General features: G+C 33.9%; 3 protein-coding genes and 1 long non-coding RNA gene across 14 annotated transcripts; 2 read left to right on the top strand and 2 right to left on the bottom strand.

Moving 5' to 3' along the window:
• Positions 1 to 308: 308 nt before the first annotated feature.
• LOC107953154 (uncharacterized) lies at positions 309 to 9107 on the bottom strand. Of its 11 annotated transcripts, none has more exons than XR_001699100.2 (6): positions 8765 to 9030; positions 8487 to 8599; positions 8317 to 8417; positions 8147 to 8242; positions 7710 to 8062; positions 6493 to 7600 (listed from the first exon to the last, which is right to left on the bottom strand). XR_001699100.2 is itself a non-coding variant. In XM_016888390.2 (2 exons), exons 1-2 carry the CDS (start codon positions 9005 to 9007, stop codon positions 8540 to 8542), a joined length of 303 nt encoding a protein of 100 aa, XP_016743879.1. In that variant the 5' UTR covers positions 9008 to 9093; the 3' UTR covers positions 8185 to 8539. The 11 variants fall into 11 exon arrangements, 1 of the variants encoding a protein (XP_016743879.1); XR_005930497.1 differs by having other exon boundaries at positions 8147 to 8185; positions 8765 to 9025; XR_001699096.2 differs by adding an exon at positions 309 to 695 and having other exon boundaries at positions 7490 to 7600; positions 8147 to 8599; positions 8765 to 9093.
• A 1437-nt stretch (positions 9108 to 10544) lies between these two features.
• LOC107956509 (apoptosis-inducing factor homolog A) lies at positions 10545 to 12837 on the bottom strand. Its single transcript, XM_016892143.2, has 4 exons — positions 12449 to 12837; positions 11974 to 12230; positions 11323 to 11777; positions 10545 to 11023 (listed from the first exon to the last, which is right to left on the bottom strand). Exons 1-4 carry the CDS (start codon positions 12553 to 12555, stop codon positions 10763 to 10765), a joined length of 1080 nt encoding a protein of 359 aa, XP_016747632.1. The 5' UTR covers positions 12556 to 12837; the 3' UTR covers positions 10545 to 10762.
• A 432-nt stretch (positions 12838 to 13269) lies between these two features.
• Positions 13270 to 16053, top strand: LOC107953155 (uncharacterized). Its single transcript, XR_001699101.2, has 2 exons — positions 13270 to 13694; positions 15788 to 16053. It is a non-coding gene; the product is annotated as an uncharacterized lncRNA (long non-coding RNA).
• Positions 16054 to 16559: 506 nt separating this feature from the next.
• LOC121203673 (putative nuclease HARBI1) lies at positions 16560 to 17974 on the top strand. Its single transcript, XM_041074108.1, has 3 exons — positions 16560 to 16582; positions 17117 to 17382; positions 17455 to 17974. Exons 1-3 carry the CDS (start codon positions 16560 to 16562, stop codon positions 17907 to 17909), a joined length of 744 nt encoding a protein of 247 aa, XP_040930042.1. The 3' UTR covers positions 17910 to 17974.
• The last annotated feature ends 3548 nt before the right edge of the window (positions 17975 to 21522 follow it).

Below are 21522 nucleotides of genomic sequence, written 5' to 3'. Positions count from 1 at the left end.
CACCATACTAAGGGCACTAGATCCTAACATTTAACTCTCATAATGCTTTTATTCCCTCAATTTTTTTCAACAAAGTATTCAAATTTGCAAGGGTTTCCACACTTAGTAATTCCTCCCTAACAATTTTCTTTTATTTTCATCCCTCTTAATTTTCCTACTCTAGTCCCATGACATTCGTAATTCAACTTCCAGTCCAAGATACACAACAAATCTGGGATTGAAAAAGATGAAGCAATTTTATGTTTAATTTTTTAAGCTAAGATTTCAAACATATAAAGTTACCAAAGAAAGGCTTAAGGCTCAATATATGGCGTTAAGGATTCATATGCATACAAAGGTAGCTCATTTAGAGCACTCAATCCAAATAATATCTTAAATCATCCCTATACAATCTCAATTTAACCTCAAATGTCAATCATATAATACAATTAAACATTGAATTATTATTAGTAAATAAAAAATCGTTGGAAGTCTGCCGCTTTGGCACGTTTCTCTGTCTGTCGCTTCTGACATGATTTAGTCTTGATTTCCGGTTTTCTTCTATCTTCTTTTCTTCTTTCTTTGAGTCTTCTGGTATTCTGTCGACTTGTCTTTCAGTTTGGAGGGTTTAGTTTCTTTTTATTGGATGGATAGAGGAATAGCCGACTTAAATCTGAATGATGGTGAAGATGAAGCGTTTTCTTTACCGGTTGACTCTGAAGAACAAAACGCACTGTATGATTTCTATTTGGTAGGGTGTTATCTTACAGCTAATGTGGTAAATTTTCCTGCAATGAGAAACATTATGGCTAACATTTGGCATCCTTTAGAGGGCGTGCAAATTTCAGACCTGGGGGAAAAATGTTTTCTTTTTAAGTTTTTTAATGAGGTGGATATTTCTCGAGTTATTTTAGGCGCTCCTTGGACTTTCAATAATCACCTTTTGGTTTTCCATCGACTGGTGGAGGGTGAAGACCCTATGGCTGTCCCTTTGGTGTTTTCAGACTGGTGGATTCAGGTTCATGATCTTCCTCTGGGCTTCTTTAGAGATTCTATAGCAGTTCAATTTGGAAATTTTATTGAAAAATTTCTGGAATATGACACGAAGAAACTATCTACTAGGTATATGAATTATATGCGGATTCGGGTTCAACTTGATGTTCGAAAATCTTTACCACGGCAAAAGAAAATTAAGATCTCAGAGTCCAAGTTTACTTATGCAAAGTTTAAGTATGAAAGATTAACTCTTTTCTGTTTTTTATGTGGACGTTTGGGTCATGGAGATAATTTCTGTCCGATGAGATTACAATAAGCAATGCAAGAATTAGAGATGGGTTGGGATCTATCATTAATAGCTCAAGGGAGAAAGGCTTCCATTGTCAACAGCATTTGGTTGAGGAGGGAAGGAGACGACAATTTTTTTGAAAAGTCTAGATTTGGGCAATCTTCTAGTCAACAATCAAGCCAAAATAAAGGGAGAGAATCTAGAGGAAATTTCAATTTCCCTCTTCGAATAAATTTAAAAGGTACCAAATTTCCTTCTGAATTGAATGAGTATCAGCAAGGAAATAATTTCCATCATAATGGAGATAATGACTTGGATCGTGGAAAAGGTCAACTTTCTGGCCTTGCACATTATGGTGTCATCCAAAGGACTACTCCAAGTGGACTGGGTCGTTTACAGGAGAAAGGGGTGTCATGTATGGATTGTGAGCTAGAGGATGAACCTTTTCTCAATGATGAAGGAAAAAAAAGGCAAAGATCTAATTCTTTGATCTCTAGTGTTTCTAACACTCAAGATTCATTGGAGGTTGCTGGGGAGAACTTTTCTCATCCTAAACAGATATCGGCGACTGCCATTGGGCAAGCCGACCGAAGGCAATGAAAATTATGTGATGGAACATTCGCGGATTGGGGAGTTCGCGAGCAGTTAGAAGACTTCAGAGTATGCTGAAGATTTATCGTCCCCAAATTGTCTTCTTTATGGAGACTTAATTGAGTGCTATAAAAATGGAGTTTGTTAGAAGAAAGTGTGGTTTCTTTAATGGTGTTGACGCCTCGGTTGATGTGTCTAGAGGAGGATTAAGCCTTGGGTGGAATGGGAATAACGTAGTCAATTTGCAGAGCTTCTCAAAGAATCATATTGATGTTGAGATTCAAGAAAAAAATTTTCGATGGCGGTTTACAGGGTTCTATGGGGCTCCAGAGGTTAGATTTAAATCAGTGACTTGGGAGTTACTTCAAAGATTAGGGCGGGATAACTCTTTACCTTGGTTTGTTGGGGGAGATTTCAACGATATTCTTTTTGCTCATGAAAAACAAGGAGGCTTGTTAAGAGAAAAGGCTCGTATGGAAGCTTTCCGTAAGACTTTGGAAGCTTGTCAATTGGAAAATTTAGGTTTTTCGGGAGCTTGGTTCACATGGGAAAGAGGAAGAACTGTTGAGCGAAATATTAGGGAACGCATTGATAGAGGGGTTGCTAATGATGGTTGGTTTCAACAATTCCCACGATATTCCTTGAGACATCTTCCACATTCTTTCTCTGATCATTGTCCTTTGCTCATTGATACGGAAGATGTTGGAATAGGTAGACAATCCGATAGATTTCGTTTTGAAGCCTGGTGGGTTTTGGAAGAGTCATGTAAAATGGAGATAAGTTATGGGAAGGCAGCTCTAGATCTTTTTTATTCCGAATGGAAACATTGGCCACTAGGTTGAGATCTTGGGGGAATAGGTTTAAGACCAAAAGAGGGAGGGAAGTGAAAAGGTTGAATAAGAGATTGGAGGAGCTAAATTACGAGGAGATTTCAGAGGAGAACTTGGGAGAAATAGTCAAGGTCAAACTTTATTTAAATGTGGAGATGGATAAGGAGGAAAAGTATTGGGAGCAACGTGCAAGAGAAAATTGGTTGAAAATAGGGGACAAGAATACTTTCTTTTTTTATAAATTTTCTTCCCAAAGAAGACGTGCTAATCAACTCAAAGCTTTGTAAAGAAGGGATGGTTCTCTTGTTTCAGATGGTAGGGAGATGGAGTGCATCGCCCGTGAGTACTTTTCGGATCTTTTTGTGTAACGACCCGAATTTTACCGTTACCGAAAAAGTATACTTTCGGGTCTCTGTTTCTGAAAAATGGATTCGTAAATATTTATTAAAAATATTTACGAAGTCAATTGAGTGGTTAATTAGAGTTTAATTAAGTAAATTTAGTTTAATTAAGAGTAATTAGAAAAAATGACTAAATTGAATAAAGGATGAAAGTTAAATTGTAGAATAAAAGAAAATGAAGAGGACCAAAATGGCAATTATGCCATTTGTCCTAAGTGAGGCGGCATAAACATAAAAATCTGAGATTTTTTTATGTGTTAAAATATATATTAAATTATTATTATATTATAGTATATTATATTATATATTATATTATATAAATAAGTAAAGAAACATAAGAAACAAAATGAAAGCAAACGAAACAGAGAAGAAACAGGGAAGAAAGAAAGAAAGAAAAAGAAAAAGGAAAATTAGGGTTTGAAGGCTCAAAGTTTAATTTGGTAAGTCAATTAAGTCATTTCTTCTTAAATTTTGATGTTTTAGAAGCTTTAGAACAAGACTTTGATGAAATTAAGTTGATATTTTGAGAGTTTATAGATTTTCAAGTATAGTTCATGTTTAATAAAATAGTGAATTAAGGGTTTAATTGAGTAAATTTCAAGCTAGAATTGATAATAGGGTCAAATTGTAAAGTAAGTTATCAGTTTTATGTTGTAGGGACTAAATTGATGAAATTTTGAAATTAGGAAAGTATGCTGGAAATTTAATAGTTAAATGAGTATGGATGAAATTTGAATAGAAATAAAGTATGAATTAAGATAGAAAAGTAAGTGAATTTAGTTAGAATTAAATTAAAATTAAAGTAAATCAACATTTTGTACTAAGACTATTTTGGACAGCAGCAGTAGTCTAAGTTTGAAAAATCACCAAAAATTATAGAAATTGAATTAGAGGATGAATAAAATATGAAATTAAATATTATTGAGTCTAATTTTTTATAGAAGAATCGATATAAGCAATTGAATTGTAAATTATGAGATATAATGAATTTTGTGAGACAAGGTCCGAATGAATTCGGGTTCCCCTGTTCTGACTTTGGAAAATCACCAAAATTTTAATAAAAATAATTAGAGGCTTAAAGTTATATGTTTAGAATCCCTAATGAGTATATTTTCATTAGAAATCAACGAGAATGTTATCCGAATTCTGTACTGTGAGATAATTAATTTTTAGTGAAGAAGGGACGAAACTGTCAGACAGCAGAATAGGGGTGAATTTAAAAAATAAACTGTACTTAATGGCTAAACCAAAAATTCTGAAAATTTTATAGTAAGAAGATTTGTGAGTCTAGTTTCAGGAAAAATTAACGGATCTTAATTTAGAATTCTATAACTCAAGATATGAATTAGTAATGTATTAATGATTATAAATTGTATTAATTTCGTAGTCAATGTGGTACCAGAAATCTCGGCTAAGAAAGGACAAGACAAAGTCAACGGGAGTTAGCTCAAAAATTACGGTTTGTATTTCTATAATCCGAACCTAATACTTAATTGTTGAATTTATTTCTTAATATGTATATTAAGTGTTTTGAAGTAAGAATTATTGTGTTTTACAAATGAAATGGATTGATATAGTATGTGATGAAATTATTGAATTTATATTGATTATTTGAATTGAATTGAAATATAAATTGTTTGAAAATTTTAAATATGAGATTTGTGATATTTGGATATTTGTTATTGAAAAGTGAATTGAATTGTATTGAATTATGAATTTATGTGATTAATTAAAATGTGTATTGATTGAAAAAAATTGAAAGTGAATTGAATACCCTATTAACAGTATCGGGCTGAGTCGAATATAGTTGGCATGCCATAGGATTGAAACTGTTCAGGAATTCTTCGACCTCGAGTCGATGAGACACTGGGTGTCACTATATTTCTTCGGATAGATTCGATGAAGTACTGGGTACCAACTTTACTTCGGCTAGGCCGATGAGACACTGGGTATCAAATATTGCTTCGAACTATCCGATGAGGCACTGGGTGCCATATTGGTGTGTTTGGTTGGATCCGTATATCCGCCAAGGTCCGAGTCTTGTTAATAGGGGTAAATAAGTGAAAAGATAAGTCGAGTGAATTTGATTGATTGAGCTATTAGAATGAAATGAGAAATTGAATTGAGAATTGAAATTGAGATATGAGATTGAAAACATGAACCAAAAGGTTCATGAAATGAGTGAAATTCAAATGGATGATTGACGTTAAAATGAATTAAAATAGCATATTGTTAAGAAATAAAGTATGAAAACAAGTATATTATGAATATATTGTATAGAATTTATACGGTAAGTAAAAAAAAGAATTGAACAAATATTTTATTGTTTTTGCTATATGACTTGTATAGAATTTATATGATAAGTAATTGAAAATTTATCTATAAAACAAATAAATGAATACTTATAATTGTTATTGTGATTTTAAGTTTAATTGTTATATTATTAAGTGTTCGGATTATAAAAATACCACTGAGTATACCATACTCAGCGTACGGTTTGTGTCCGTGCGCAGGTTTAGTAAAGATAAAACGTTATATCAGCATCCCAGTTCGATCCCGAATTCATTAAGGTAAAATGTGTTAATTATTAGTAATGGCATGTACCTATGATGTTTTATGAGAGTCATTTAGATTGTAAATGTACTCATGAAATGAGTAAATTATGGTTGGCAACGGTATGTAGAATAAATTTTGAAATTTACTGCTCATATTGGACTTCGAGGGCCCATTAAAGAGATGACATCTTAAAACTAGGATGTATGTAAATATTTATTTTAATTAATAACCGAAATTAATCTGTACTGACTGGTAATGTCTCGTAACCCTATTCCAATGACGGTATAAGGTTAAGGACGTTACATTTTGCCTCTAGAGGAATTGGGGATTTGGGACATTCTCTCCAAAGTACATTTGTTCGTATCAGATCAAATGAACCAAAGTTTGTTGGCCACTTATAAGGACGAAATAGTTTAGGCGTTGAAGGGCATGGGACCTACCAAAGCTTCGGGTGCTGATGGCTTTCCAGCAATTTCTACCAGAAATTCTGGCATATTATTGGTAAAGACATTTGCATATATTGTTTAGACATTCTGTGGGGGATATAAACAAAACACAAATAGTGCTGATTCCCAAGACTGCCAGTCCTAGCAATCTTCAGAATTTTCGTCCCATTAGTCTATGCACTGTTATTTATAAGATCATTGCAAAAACTGTTGCTAATCGGCTTCAAAAGGTTTTACATGCGTGCATCGATAACTCTCAGTGCTTTCGTTCCTGGTAGACTCATCACCGGTGCATCGATAACTCAGTGCTTTCGTTCCTGGTAGACTCATCACCGATAACGTGCTTTTGGCATATGAGGTGCTTCATTCATTTAAAAACAGAAGATACGGGGAAAAGGGATTCATGGCTTTAAAACTCGATATGAGCAAGGCCTATGATCGAGTGGAGTGGCCTTTCATTAAAAGCATAATGTCAAAAATGGGATTCGACGAACGGTTTATGGAGTTTATTATCTATTGTGTTAATTCTGTTCAGTATTCCATTCTAATTAATGGGGCAGAAGGTTTAAGTTTCAAACCTTCTAGGGGCTTGCATCAAGGGGATCCTTTAAGCCCCTATCTCTTCTTGTTTTGTGGATAAGGGCTTTCTGCGCTAATGAGGTTGGCAAGTCAGGATAAAAAGATTCATGGAGCTAAAGTTTTCAGATTGGCCCCACCTATAACTCATCTGATGCTTGCTGATGACTGTATCCCGTTCGAAGATGTATCAAATCAGATGGTTAATGTGCTGAAAGAAATTCTTGGAGAGTATGAGTCTTGTTCGGGTCAGTGCGTTAATTATGAAAAATCTACGGTCTTTTTCAGCACAAATGTGAAGGATCAAGACAAGAGTAGGGTGTTTCAGGCGCTTCATGTTCGTAGCTCGACTGATCTAGAAAGTTATCTTAGACTTCCCAATGTGGTGGGTCGTAAGAAGAAAATGATTTTTCATAAGTTGAAAGATCGTTTGATGCAGAAAATCAATAACTGAAGTGTTAGGCATATTTCACAAGGAGGTCGAGAGGTTTTTATCAAGGCTGTCTTACAGTCTATTCCCATATATTCGATGGATTGTTTCCTTTTACCGAAATCGCTTTGTGTGGAACTGGAAAATATTATGAGCTCATTTTGGGGAGGAATAATCATAATAGGCGGGGGATGCATTGGTGTAATTGGAAATCCTTATGTGCGCCTAAGGAGAAAGGTGGTATCGTATTTCGTCATTTGAGTTCTTTTAATACTGCTTTATTGGCTAAACAAGGTTGATGCCTGTTAAATTATCCTAATTTTTTACTACGCATACTTTGAAAGCTCGGTATTTTAAAGATGGGGATTTTTTAAACTCCAGTTTAGGGAGGCTACCTTCTTTTACCTGGCAGAGTATCTGGGCCGCGAGGGGCCTCCTCTTGAAAGGTTTGGGTTGGCGGATTGGCAATGGTCAGAAAGCTTCCATTTGGGATGATGTTTGGATACCTGGAGATGATAATCTCAGAATTCAGAATATGAATAATAATCAGAGTCTCATCAAAGTTCTTATTGATGCCAGTTCTAAAAATTGGAAGTCTGATCTGATCAGTTTTACCTTTGATGAACAGACTGCAAAAAGGATCCTCTGTATTCCTCTTCCTTTGTTTGAGCATGAAGACACTCTTGTATGGAGGGGTGAGTCGTCAGGAGAATTCTCGGTCCGAAGTGGTCACAGACTTCTTTTACAAGAAGGTCGGGATCAATTACATTCAGACCACAAGCAAATTTACAAGAAATTATGGAAAATGAATCTACACCCTAAAATCAAAATTACAATATGGAGAATACTTTGTAACTATATGCCTAGTTTTAGTAATCTTCATTATCGCAGAAAGATGGCTTCCCTTATGTGTAGAAGGTGTCTAACAGGAGCTGAAACAAGGGAGCATATTTTCTGGGCATGTCCTCCTGCAAAAGATATATGGGAACATTTACATATGGCATGGGCTAGATTGGATGAGAATTCAGTATTTACAGATTAGTTGAAAATACCTTTGAGACTAGACCCATGGCTTTGTGTAGAATGATTGTCTGCGCTTTATAGGTGTTATGGATGGCTCGGAACAAATTCATTCATGATGGGGTAAACTAAACTGGCAGTCAGATTGCAAGTTTTGTGCAAGTATATTTAAAGGAACTTGATGATCTAAAAAGTGCTATACCTGGAAGACGGATCTGTGTTGACAGATGGTCTGCGCCGATGGATCCAGATTGAAAGTGAACTTTGACACAGCTTTCAACAACCACACCAAAGAGTCGTGCTCTGGGGTAGTGATTTGTAATAGTAAAGCAGAGATTATCTGTTGTAAAACGGAGATGAACTTGAACATACCGTCTGTTTTTTCTGCAGAAGCAGTAGCGTGTCTTCAGGTACTGAAGCTGAGGTTACAACTTGGGTTGAGGGAGATTGAGGTTGAAGGTGATTCTCGAACGATCATCAGGAAACTGCAAGAGAAAACGGATAGATCGAAAATTTCTGGGTATATCAAAGATGCTCAGTATCTCTGCTGTCAATTTAATCTTTGTGTTTTTCTTTTCACAAACAGGGAGGCTAACAGAGTTGCCCATTGTTTAGCAAAAGAAGGACTCAAGAAAAGAGAATCTACTTACCTGACAAATATGGTACCTCTTGGTGCGGTGGAGGCGATGGCTGAAGACAGGAGGAGGATGGAGGTCGTGGGTGAGGTTTGGGGAAGAAGAGATGAAGAAGTTGGAGAAAGTTTTCTGCAATTTTGATTTTGCTGAGAGTTCCAATGGGTTTTGATCTTTCAATGTACATCGGGGTATTGAAGAGGTTTTGATGGGATTGATATGAGGGTAATTAAGTTTTCTGATGACTTTTTGTTTCCCCATACGTTTCTTGTTTATTTTTTCAAAAGGGGTTTTAATTACTGGAGTACAGCTGGAGAAGACGTTTCTAGAGCTCCCCTTTTTTTTGCTGTTTGCTGGATCTTGGTTGTTGGGTTGTTTTTTCTTTTGGTGTTTGTTTTTGTTTTTTGGTTTTGGCTTTTGTGGGCTTTTCTTTGTTTATAAGTTTGGACTGGTCTTTTATGACCCATGTCATTTTGGTTTTACTTTTGAGTTGGTTTATTATAATAAAATCCAGCAAATTTTTCTTCAAAAAAAACATTGAATTATTCACTTCTACAGACAATAACTTTGCCGCAATCTCATCATCCATTTATCACATGGTATGAACATATACAAAAATTCCAAATCAAAATTAAGATATCTACATCTCATTAACACATAAGAACTAAAACGTCTCATATTGAACTAACCAATCAACCATGCAACTACTCCATTCATATATCCACACTTATAACATCATGCTTTGCATAAACCAAAATATTTCAATATCATGATCATGAATAAAGCATCATGCAACAAGAAAAAATTGAAAAGTTTGAAAAATTCTAAAGAATTAAACAACTTAACATACTCTCTCCCACACTTAAACTAAACATTGTTCTTAATGTTCACTACAACACCTCATTGAAAGAGCTCATCTCCACATGAATACTCAACTTATACCAATAGAATATCTAAATAGTCCACTGATAATTTCACATGAAACCCAATTTTTCAATTTATAAACTAGTAAGACACTACAAAAGATCCACAGAGCTTGGAAATGGTAGGCAAGAAGGAAAATCAATAAGACACTAAAAGAAAGAACAAAAAAATTCAAAAGACCCGCCTGATAATTTCACATGGAACCCAAATCTTTCGATTTCTTAGTCATTTGATGGGAAAACATTTTCTTGCTTTTAATTACCATTAATAATTTGTTTCATTTATATAACCTTTATTGACTCTTCCCCTCCTCCTCCTTCTCCTCCTCTTCTTCTTCTTTTGTTGTTACTGTTGTTTGTTTTTGCTTCCTTTTGTTCATTGATTTCCACTTCAAAAGAACCCCCTAAAAAAAAACTGAAAAAATGGGTTTTTATGTGGAATTATCAAGAGGTAGTTCTTTTGAAACTTTGTTCTTATTTTTATTTTCTCTCATTGGTCTTTTTTCTTGTTGACCATTTTAGGTTTTGTTTAATTCTTTCTCATTATTTTTTTTTGAAGTGGATTTAAAAAATTTTCTGCCTTTTTAGGGTCTCCGTTTTAGTTTTATCATTATGATACTCGTAAATGTCCACTCAACAAGAAAATGAAATGTAAATAAAAAAAAGTTAACCATCCAAATGGAATATGTTAGCTTTAGGATTAAAATCAAGCAATTTGAAAAATAGAAATATCAACTTGAGGCAAATACAATTAATAAATTAATTTCTTGCAAATCGAATAGTATTTGTACTATATCCTTATTATTGGATTAAGTTTAAAATCATAAATTTGAAGGATATACATTTCAAATTTCAAATTTTAAAATCAAAATTTTAGTTTCCCACCCACCTTGAATGCATTTCATTCAAAAGAAATTATACAGTGCTTGAAATTTATGAAAGTCGTTATTAACCACGTCTCGCAAACAAAGGAACTTCTTTATTCACCAATCTCAAAATAGCAACGAAGTGGAAAAAACAACACAAAACAACAAAAAAGTTAGAGTAAGACGTAGTCTCAAAATTGCTCATTTTAAGCATATCTATCAAAATATTAAGCTTGTAAGCCCATGTTCTTTCTTGTCTTGCCTACAAATAAGTCCCTAGATTTGAGCAAGCCAGGCAGGCATCCACTAATGGTTGCAAAAGGAAATTGGGCGATGGCATCTTTCCTTCCAAGGGAAACCAAGGCAATGGCTGAACCAGGCTCATACTTTGACAATTTGCTTTCTTGGACTCCTCCGCTCGTCAACACCTTCAAGTTTTTCGCAACTACTATGGCATGTTTTTGAGCTAAAAACCCTTGTTTGAGTTCCTGGATAATTTGCATTTACGTCTAAAACGTTACTTTAATCTATAAAATATGTAGTATAATGGAATTGAGCTGTAAGAAATTTAATTTGAATTAAATTGGATACCACTTTTAAAATTTAAATTTGATTCAAAATAAAAATTAAATTACTCAAATTTGATTAAGCTTATTTATCTAATAAAAAGAATAATCCCAAGGAATATTTATACTCAAACTTGAGTTCAGATTACTTAAACTCGTGAGCAATTAGAGTTGAGTATTAGGATACTCAAATCCGGCTCGTTCGAGGTGATAGGACTTACGGGAATATCAGTGATATCTCCTATTGCAAATATATTAGCGCGGCCATTGACTCTCAAATGCTCATCAACCATCAACCTTCCATTTCCATCCAGGTGGGTCTTCAATATAGTGTCATTAAGCCATGCTGAGGCCAAAGGTTTTCCAGCACAAAGGAAATGGCAATCTGATTTGATGCTTTCTCCGCTCGAGGTTTTATATACGTGGCTTCCATCTAAAGTGCTTGAATTCAAGTCAACTGCTTGCTCCAATTTTACTTCAACTTTCCTAGATTTCAACCAACGCAAAGTCTTGTTGGAAGCCTTGGTTCCAATGAATTCCAACAACCTGGGTCCCTTATGAACCAATGTCACCTTCTTGTCAGGGAAGTCAGTGACTATTTCTCCAGCAAGTTCAACACCAGTCGGTCCTCCCCCAACAATCAAAATCGAATTGGCAGATTGTATCTTCTGATTTTCTGTCCGCACATATATGTATGTATATTAAAATTAACTTGAGTAGCTTATAATAGATGAAGGGTCGGAACAATGAAGGTTAAAAAGAAAACACACTTTAATTTCGAAAAACATTTGCAACATCTTAATAGCCTTGACGCGTGATAGTGAAGAATAATGCATGAAAAGAGGAGCAATAGTTTTTGATGTAGTGTTTACCTGCTTTGTATTGATTAAGTCTGTCCGTCTTAGTGTTGGGGACAACATCCCTGTGTCCAGTAGCAATCACAAGATAATCATAAGCAATACGATGGCCATCGGCTGTCCATACATGAGTGTCCGTGATATTTGTGGCAGCAGATGTAACAATACGTCCATTGGTAAGATAATCTGTATGGTTTATCACTGATCTTTCCGCAAATGATGGCTCCACCATGTTCCTCAAATTCGCCCATGTAATTTCAAGATACTCCTTCCTATATATATACGAACAGCTAAAGTTACTACCCAAAAGAAGTCTCAGTTCCTACATATATTACTTCAGTTGCAAGAAAAACAAGATAAACCAAGATATTCAATGCAGTTGCAGTGTTGGGTAGACTTATGTCTTGATGTTTTGGGGAAGAAATGAATTGGAATATTGAAGGAACAAAAACTAGTTATAAGTGTGAGAAAGAGAGAAAACAAAGCTTACGGGTCGATAAGGGTGACAGCATTGAATTGTAAAGACTTGGCAAGGAGGGAGCCAGCAATGCCACCTCCAACAACAACTACTCTTCTTGTTTCTCCTCCTGATTCCATGTTTTTTCTTTCTTGGATAATTAAATACTTCGTTTTCTGTTTTGGTTCAGATTGTCGATGGAAATTTGCCTTGGTGGGTGCTGAATTTAAAGCATTGCCAAGAAGTTTCTAGCAAATGTAGATTGCTTTGGTGGTAAAGAATGTTATGGTCAAAGGAAATTAACAATGGTATTCTTTTCAAATTTATTTTCTGAATTTTATAGGCCACTCCAAAACATTGTTTTCTCCAAATAAAAGAGGAAAAAAAAGGGACGAAACGAAACAAATACTTGATTTCTTTATTTTGGGTGTTTCTTTAAATCATGCAAGCGTTGGTTCATTGAACTGGGGTTGATGAGCTTTATCATATATACGTTTCTTTAATATGTTTTTTTGCATAAAATATTTGAGATTCTAGAATAGCTTCATTTGGGTCCAAAGAGACTGCAAGTTAAGAATGATATTCCAATAGCATCACAATGACTTAATTACATATCCTTATGCTCAATAATATTTTAATATAGACCGACAAATTATATATGAAGGCATATTAATGCCTTAAGCATAGAATCTGAATCTGCTTGGTCGTGGACGATATTCTTGAGTACTGGTTTTATTCAAGAAACCAAATGTCCATTCGCAAATATAAGTTCGATTTTATGTATTGGTTTTATTTTGAATTTAGAAAGAATTTTTTATCTTTCTTCAAATTTAAATTTTCTTAGAATTGGATTTTTTCGAGTTCGAACTTTTTCAGATTCAAATTTTTTTGGATTCGACCTCATATGAAGTTTAGGTAAGCTCTGATGGATTCAAATAATTTTAAAATTTTAAAGTTATAAATATTTTAGGCTGTGTTTGATAGGGGGAAAACCAATTCCGGAATTGGTTTTACACATTTTCCAGTGTTTGATAGCAGGAAAATATTTTCCTTTTGTAAAACCAATTCCAAGACACGGGAAAAGCTATTACAAAATTGGGGAAAATGTCTTACACCCTTCATTTCGGTAAGACATTTTCCATATTCTCTCCAGCCTTCTAAAACCTTCATTCCTTCATTTCCTTCCATTTCCAAACCCCCACAAGATCTGTCGACTGATTTTCCCCCACAATACGTTCTCTCCGACCACCATTTCCGTCAGATCTGTGGGAAATTTCAGGTAAGACATGCTGGGTTTGTATTTTCTGTTTTTGTTTCTGTTTCTGTTTCTGTGGGAAATATTCTGTCGAAAATGGTTTTATTTGGTTTTTTGAACTGCATGTGTAGTTAAACTCTCACATACACTGGTATATATGCGAATCCTGCTACTCCAACTTTCGTTACCCATAATAGAATAAGGAATCGACTCCTTTTCCTTTCTCTTGTGAAGCTGTCTGTTGTTTAGCGAAAGTCTTCTTTTGCTGCCTATGGATCTGTCTTCTCTTGCAAGAGCCGATTTGTTCACAGACGATCTCTGAACACTTTAGAAAACTTTTTTAGATTCGAGCTATGCCCTGAGTGAGGTATAAAGGTTGAAAACCGTTAGCAAGGCTTAAGCTTAGAGACCAAGGCAGGACCTAGACGAATCAAGATACTTAGCCGATCCGATGCCATAAATTGTTAAGAATAGGTTATTCCAGAATAAGTTGTGGGAAAATAGGTTGTTTTTTTTCATCAAAAGTCGAAGGAATATGCCCAGAAAGGGATGTCCTGGTCCTGTTAGCACAAATTAAGCTGTTAGCCAGAATAAGGTACATCGCAGTCTAAGCGTGCTTGCTTTGCGCACCGGCACAGCAGAATGAGAATCCGCTGGCTCAGATGAGTGGCTTTTGGCTTACTTCCTTGAGAAGGGCTTTCTGTAACTAAGAAATGAGAATTGTAGACCCATATGATTATGATCTCAGGCTCATAAAGAGGATGAAACTGACAATTTAAACTTTTTGAGCTCGTCAGTGATCTTTTCCATGGTGTCTAGAGAAACCAGCTTTGAACATGAGATTCGTACCCAAGGAAAATTTTAGCAGGCATTACTATGATCTTGAAGCCCTTGCTAGGAGCTGCTCGGTACGGCTCACTACTAAACTAAAGAAGGTTCAGGCATGCTTCGACTTAGCCCTGTGATCCGCTAATTCATCTCTTGATCTGGTATTCTGAAAAGGGGGTGGATAGGGTCAGCGAAAGAAGTGGCGAGGGCGGAAGAAAGGGTTTTCAATTCCAGCGGACCTGCTCACGAGAGTCAGGCCTGCTCTGTAATGGGCAGACGTAGCAGGGCCATCTTAAAAAATATAGAAAAAAGAGCCGCTGGAGAAAACCAATTACGCTGGATTCTTAATTCCATGGAGTATGTTGTGAGTTTGAATTGACCCGGTTAGCTAGAAGGTTCCTTTCGCTACCGTCCTAAGGTTCAATCAACTGTTGGTTTGCTTTAACAAGTTGATAGGTTGCATTCTGGTTTGGCCAAGTAAAAAATCCAACCCTACAACCACAACCACATCAAATTTGTATAGATTCTCATTTTGGGAAAATTTAGGGCACATTCGTTTGTTTGGTAGGTTACACCAGAAGGCCTTGCCCACTAATTTCCATCCCAATCCTAAATTGCATAAATGAAGTTCACATCTGTTTGTGGCAACTGTCTCTATCTCTTTCAAACACTAATACATTGGCATGGAATGGCTGAATCAATTAGCAAGGGTTTTGTTAATTAAACTTTGAACTCATTATTTAGGGTTAGTATGTTTTGACAGTAAAAATCAGTTTGAATTATATGTAGATACTGCTTACGGCTTTTGGATATTTTATATAATAATTGCCTTTAAAAATAAGTTAATTCTTTTTAAAGAAACTAATCATAAATTATGAATAATTATTTTTCTTTTTACTTCCATTCACACGAGCGAAGTTCACATGTTTTTAGCTCATAATTCTACAGATTATTGTTAATATGGTAATGAGAGTTGTTGAGGATGATTATTGTTAATATTATATCAGGAATTATGGATGAAATGTTGGAGTTTTTAATTAATACCGATATAAATTTAATTATTATAGAAGTGAAAAGATAAAAACATGTGATGTTGTCTTTAATTTATACAAGTTGGATGTAATTGTGTTAAAATAAACTGTTGAAGATGACCCAATTTTTGTATGTTTATTGATTTGGATTTTGATTATGTTTATTGATGATGGCAAGACTGATGTTGTCTTAGCTTCTATTTTTTATTGCTCCTAACGGTTCTAATTTCTTTGTATGCTTGACCTCCATCTGTATAGTTCTTGCTGTCCTAGCCTCTACCTCAGCATTCGTACTCGTGTTGGTGGCCTTGGTCGATATTTTCATAAGAGGTTTGTGGTGTGCTTGATTTATGATAAGCCTTCTAATAAGCATTTGTGGTTGTTATAATTCGGTTCAAGTGAATTAAATGGTTGTTGGATGTGCTTGGGTATGGTTTATTATTGATTTACATTTTTTCTGTAATTTGTTGGGAAATGGCAGTGATGAGCTGTTATATTTATGATAAGACTGATATTTTTGTTAATTATGTCCGAAATTTTAACTGTATATATAGTAATTGTAGCAGTGCACTTAAACATTATTTATTTTTTATAAAAAGTAATCAATTTATAATTTAAAAAATTATAAAAAATAGAAATAAAAAAAATTTATAACATTGTCAATTTTTTTTGTTTATATTGAAATAAAAAAAGAAAACACACTTGATAGCAATTGAAGTATTTAAAACTCTTTTATATTTTAAAAAAAAAGAGGCATCAACATTTATAGCTTTTGAGCAATATATTTTAAGTGATCTTAACTTTATAAAATCATGATCAATATATTTTAATAACTTTATAAAAACATATTATTAACTATGATCAATATATAACAAATACATGAAAGATATTTTAAGTCATGGTAACTTTAATACATGATCAATATATTTAAAACTCTTGCACCAATTGAAGTATTGTATTAACTATGATCAATATTTAAGTGCTACTTTAAAAAAATTATTATTGGGCAATTACAATTAGCTTGATATGTATGTATGCACTTTTTTACTCATGGTAACTTTATGTGATCTTATGAAAATCTTGCATCTTTTGTAGTAGTGATCATATATTTGTGTGGCATTATTTTGTGTAGATGGATCGTAATCAAAATCAAATGGCAATTGCCGGAGTTGTGGCTTCAGTTTTAGCTTTTGGGGCTCTTTGGATTAAAAAATTAGAAACTAGGAAGAAAATTGCTTCTCGCCCTCGTGAGAATCGAGATTATGAAAGAGAAAACTATATTAATAGTATTTTATATAGTGGTGACCAGCATTGCATTGATATAATAAGGATGAGACCGATCGCCTTTTTTAATTTATGTGATATTCTTAGTACGAATAATTTGTTACAATCGTCTAAATCTGTCGATATTAGGGAGCAAGTAGTTATATTTTTACATATAATTGGTCATAATGTAAGGTTTCGAGTGATTGGATCTAGATATTATAGATCAATTCAGACAGTTCACCATTACTTTAGGGTTGTATTGAGAGCTATTTTGAAATTGTATAGACTAGTTATTAGATTACCTGATGAGTCAAATCCTAGTGAAATTAGAAACAATCCAAGGTTTTATCCTTATTTTAAAGATTGTATTGGAGCATTAGATGGAACTCATATTCGTGCATCTGTTCCACTTAGCATTGAAAGAAGATTTCGTAGCCGTAAAGGGGGGACGACACAAAATGTATTGGCTGCCATTACATTTGATTTGAAATTTGCCTATGTTCTAGCTGGTTGGGAAGGTAGTGCACATGATTCTCGTATCTTAAGTGATGCACTTTCACGCCCAAGAGGATTAAGAATTCCAGAAGGTAATATTTATCACAAATAGTTCCAATAAGCTCATAGTTTATCAGTATTAATTACGTATTGTAAAATTGTAGGTAAATATTATCTTGCTGATGCTGGATATGGCATCCGAATTGGATGTATTACCCCATATCGTGGTGTCCGATATCATTTAAAAGAGTTTGGTGCTGAATGGCCTGAAAATGAAAAGGAACTCTTTAATCTTCGACATTCATCATTACGGATCACTGTTGAACGTGTTTTTGGGATTTTAAAGAAACGGTTTCGTGTATTAGATGCTGAACCATTTTGGAATTTTCAAACTCAAGTAGATATAGTTTTGGCTTGTTGTATCATTCATAATCATATAATGGGAGTTGATCCTAGTGATTTACTTAATCAAGGATTATACGAGGAGTCTGAGTTTGATTCGATAATACAAACTCTCACGGAGCGAGAAGAAAGACAAGAAGCAAGAGAATGGTCTGCTAAGAGAGATGAGATTGCAGAAACTATGTGGACTGATTACATGGCTAGAAATATTAGGTAGATTTAGGCTTAGGGTTATTATTTCTATGTTATGTATGTTTTAGACTGATGTTTTTTTTTTGTAAATGTTGGTTGGATAATAACATTGTCAGATTTTAGATTGTTGGATTTTGATATATATCTTGAATTGGTTAGATATTGATTATGTTTTAACATTGTTGGATATTGAATTGATTATTATGTTTTAAGCTTGTTGGATATTGAAATTATTGATAATGACAATTATTTAATGTAGAATGGGTAAGGGCAACAAAGAAGGGATCTCCAAGCAATTCAGGTGGACAAAACCGATGGAACATGTTTTCCTTGAAATTCTAGCAGAGGAGGCTCGAAAAGGAAATAATCCTTCTAATACTTTCAAATCAGTTTCTATTAATCGAGTTGCCGACGCCATTTCTTCTAGATTCCAAGTCCAATGCGATACAAAGCACGTGGAAAATCATTTGAGGACAGTAAAAAACCAGTGGCAGATTATATGCAAAATTCGAGGTGAAAGTGGTTTTGGATGGGATGATAACATGAAAATGATCACATGTGATAGAGCGACATACGATGCAACAGTGATGGTAATATATGTATATATATGTTAAGTATATTTCAATTGTTTTTTACTTGTTATTTTAATTGTGTATAATATCCAACAGGCACACAAGAAGTATGAACCATTTTTGAATAAAAGCATTGATCATTATGATGAAATGGCTGTGGTTGTTGGCAAAGATATGGCAACAGGGAGTTTTGCCAGAACATTTGCTGACATAGATTTGGATGATGATAATGAAGATTCAATGCCTGTAGACTGCGACAATGAAGAGGCTGAAGAGGTAAGAACAAATGTATCTTCATCTGGCACATCCAAAAGTAAAAGAAAAAGTGGTCAAGAAAGTCTCGTTGATGAACAAATTAAATTTGTGGGTGAGCAACTTGGCGAAATTGCTAATGCTTTGAAACAATTTACTGCCGACAATACAGCACAGCTTTATGAACAAGTGATGTCGATGGAGGAAGAAGGATTTGATGATGACTTCTTGTGTTCTGTGTGTGATTATCTAGGGAGTCATGAATCAGAGGCCAAAATGTTTTTAGTTAAAAGTAAGAAGCATAGAAAAATTTGGCTTCAAAAATTTTCTCAGCGTTGAAGATATTGATACTTTTATGTGGTGTAATATTATGCACTTCGACAATGTTGTTACTATGTGGTGTACTACTAATTATGTATTTGGATAATATTATTTCTAGTACTCATTATGGTTTCGAAGCAATTTATAATTATTCAATATTCTTACTAGTACTCATTATGGATAATATTTTTTCAATTTATAACGATCAATATTGTAGCTTATTATTGAGTATTATTATAAATAAATCATTGCAATATATGTAAAAACAATTTAAAATATAAAAATTTATTAATATATATTAATATATGTAAAAAACAACTTTTCCGGAAAATATTTTCAGGAAATCTGTCAAACAGCAGAAAATATTTTACACAGATTCAATCAAACACCAGAAAATATTTTCCAGTAAGTCATTTTACAGAAAAGTAAAATATTTTCCAGAATTCATTTTACGGAAAACATTTTACAGCCAATCAAACAGACCCTTTAATTTCAAATATAATCCTTCATTTTACTTTTATATTATAACAATGCGATTTAGATTTGCCTTAAAAAAGGATCAATTATATATTTAATAGAATTACTTTATATAAAATAATTAAATTGAGAATTGTGTGTAAAATTTATCATATGATGTGTATATTAAATTAATGAAGATACCTTTTATTGTTTACTATTATATTATATTGACAATTGAGTAGCTTTTATCTTTCTTATTAAATTTATAAACCTAATACTTATGTTTCGAAATACTTATTTTTGAACCCCAAATATATTATACTAAACCCAAACTCAAATAATATGTTGATTATCAAAAGTCAAAAATAAATTAGTTATAACCCAAATTTTAAATTCAAAATTAAATTAAATTAAACTCAATACCCAAATACAATTTGTAAAAGTTAAAATCCAAATCAAAGTTTAATTTAATAAAAATAATATTTTATATATTACTAGTTATAGACATGTATTGTAATATACTAAATTACACATAAATATTGATATTATATATTTTATTATAACTTATGATATAATAAAAGTTATTTATGTATTAATAGTTTTATTGGTAGTTTATGTATTAATAGTTTTAGTCATAGTTACGTAGTATATTATTATATTATGATCTGCATACTCCAACTTGAGAGGGATGTTAGGATATTATTATGTGATATTATCTTTTAGCAATTTGATTCCTAATGGGATATTATTATGAAATATTATTTTTTAGGAATTTGATTCCTACATAACTACTATATATATATATATATATCCTTGAGATCTATCAATAAAAATGAAGAGATTACCCTATTCTTGTCATGACATTTGAGTAAGTTTTTTGGCGCAATTTTAACATTTGAGTAAGTTTTTTGGCGCAATTTTTTTTTCTTTCATCATTCTAAATGGCTAGCGGTGAGACTTTTCCTCCTCCTCCACCACCACCTAAAACTAAACCTAACTCTCCATTTTTCTTGGGTCCTCAAGATCGACCCAATGACTTTATTACTCCTATTCGATTAAAGCTCAACAATTTTGATGATTGGGCTTATGCTATTCGTGTCGCTCTGTCTTCTTGGAGCACATTTGGATTTCTTGATGGTACCATTATAGATCTTGTTCCCTCTTGCTCAAAGGATGATTGGGTTACCATCCATTGTATGCTTGTGTCCTATATTCTCAATACTATCGATCTGGAGGTAAGATCGATGCTTTCCAATTATGATGATGCAAAAAATTTGTGGATGGTTTACATAAAAGTTTTTCATTGTTAACGGTCCACGTATTCAACAATTAAAAGTAGATATTAGTTGTTGTGAGCAAACCAAGACTATGAGTATAGTAGTTTATTCCAGTAAATTAAAGGTTTTGTGGGATGAATTAGATAATCATGAACCTTTGATTTGTTGCAAGTGTGGACAATGTTTATGTAACTTAGGGAAGGCGCATGAACAACGTCGTGAGCACGACCAACTTTATCAATTTCTTCTTGGTCTCTATTTTGATTATTATGCTCAGATTAAGTCTATACTACATTCCCAAGATCTTTGCCTTCTTTGAATCGCATATTCCAGCAAATTACTCAGGAGGAACGCGTACATGACATTACACAGGTCAAGGAAGAGAAGCCTAAAATTTTTGGCTTTGCGGTGCGCACAAAGGGTTGTAACAAAGGTCGGGCTGATCATATTGATAATTTGACCTTGTTGTGCACTCATTACCATCGCAAGGGGCAAGAGGTGGCTACATGTTTTGACTTACATGGCTGCCCAGATTAGTGGGTTGAAAAGTATGGGAAGCCAAAGATGAAAAGTGATGGTCGTGGTGGCAAGACAAGTGTGGGATCTTCTATGCAGCAAGTTTCTCGTGGCAAAGGTAGTGTGCATGCCAACGCTACTGTTATAGATACTAGTAATGGAGCAACATCAACACAGAACATAGCAGGGGCAACGCAAGTGTCAAGGGCTGACACTTCCCGGTTTTACTACTGAGCAATGG

This window comes from Gossypium hirsutum, chromosome A07 (assembly GCF_007990345.1).
Source record: "Gossypium hirsutum isolate 1008001.06 chromosome A07, Gossypium_hirsutum_v2.1, whole genome shotgun sequence".
NCBI classification, from domain to species: domain Eukaryota; kingdom Viridiplantae; phylum Streptophyta; class Magnoliopsida; order Malvales; family Malvaceae; genus Gossypium; species Gossypium hirsutum.
Note: the sequence above shows the minus strand (reverse complement) of the source record. Positions and strands in the feature narration are given on the sequence as shown.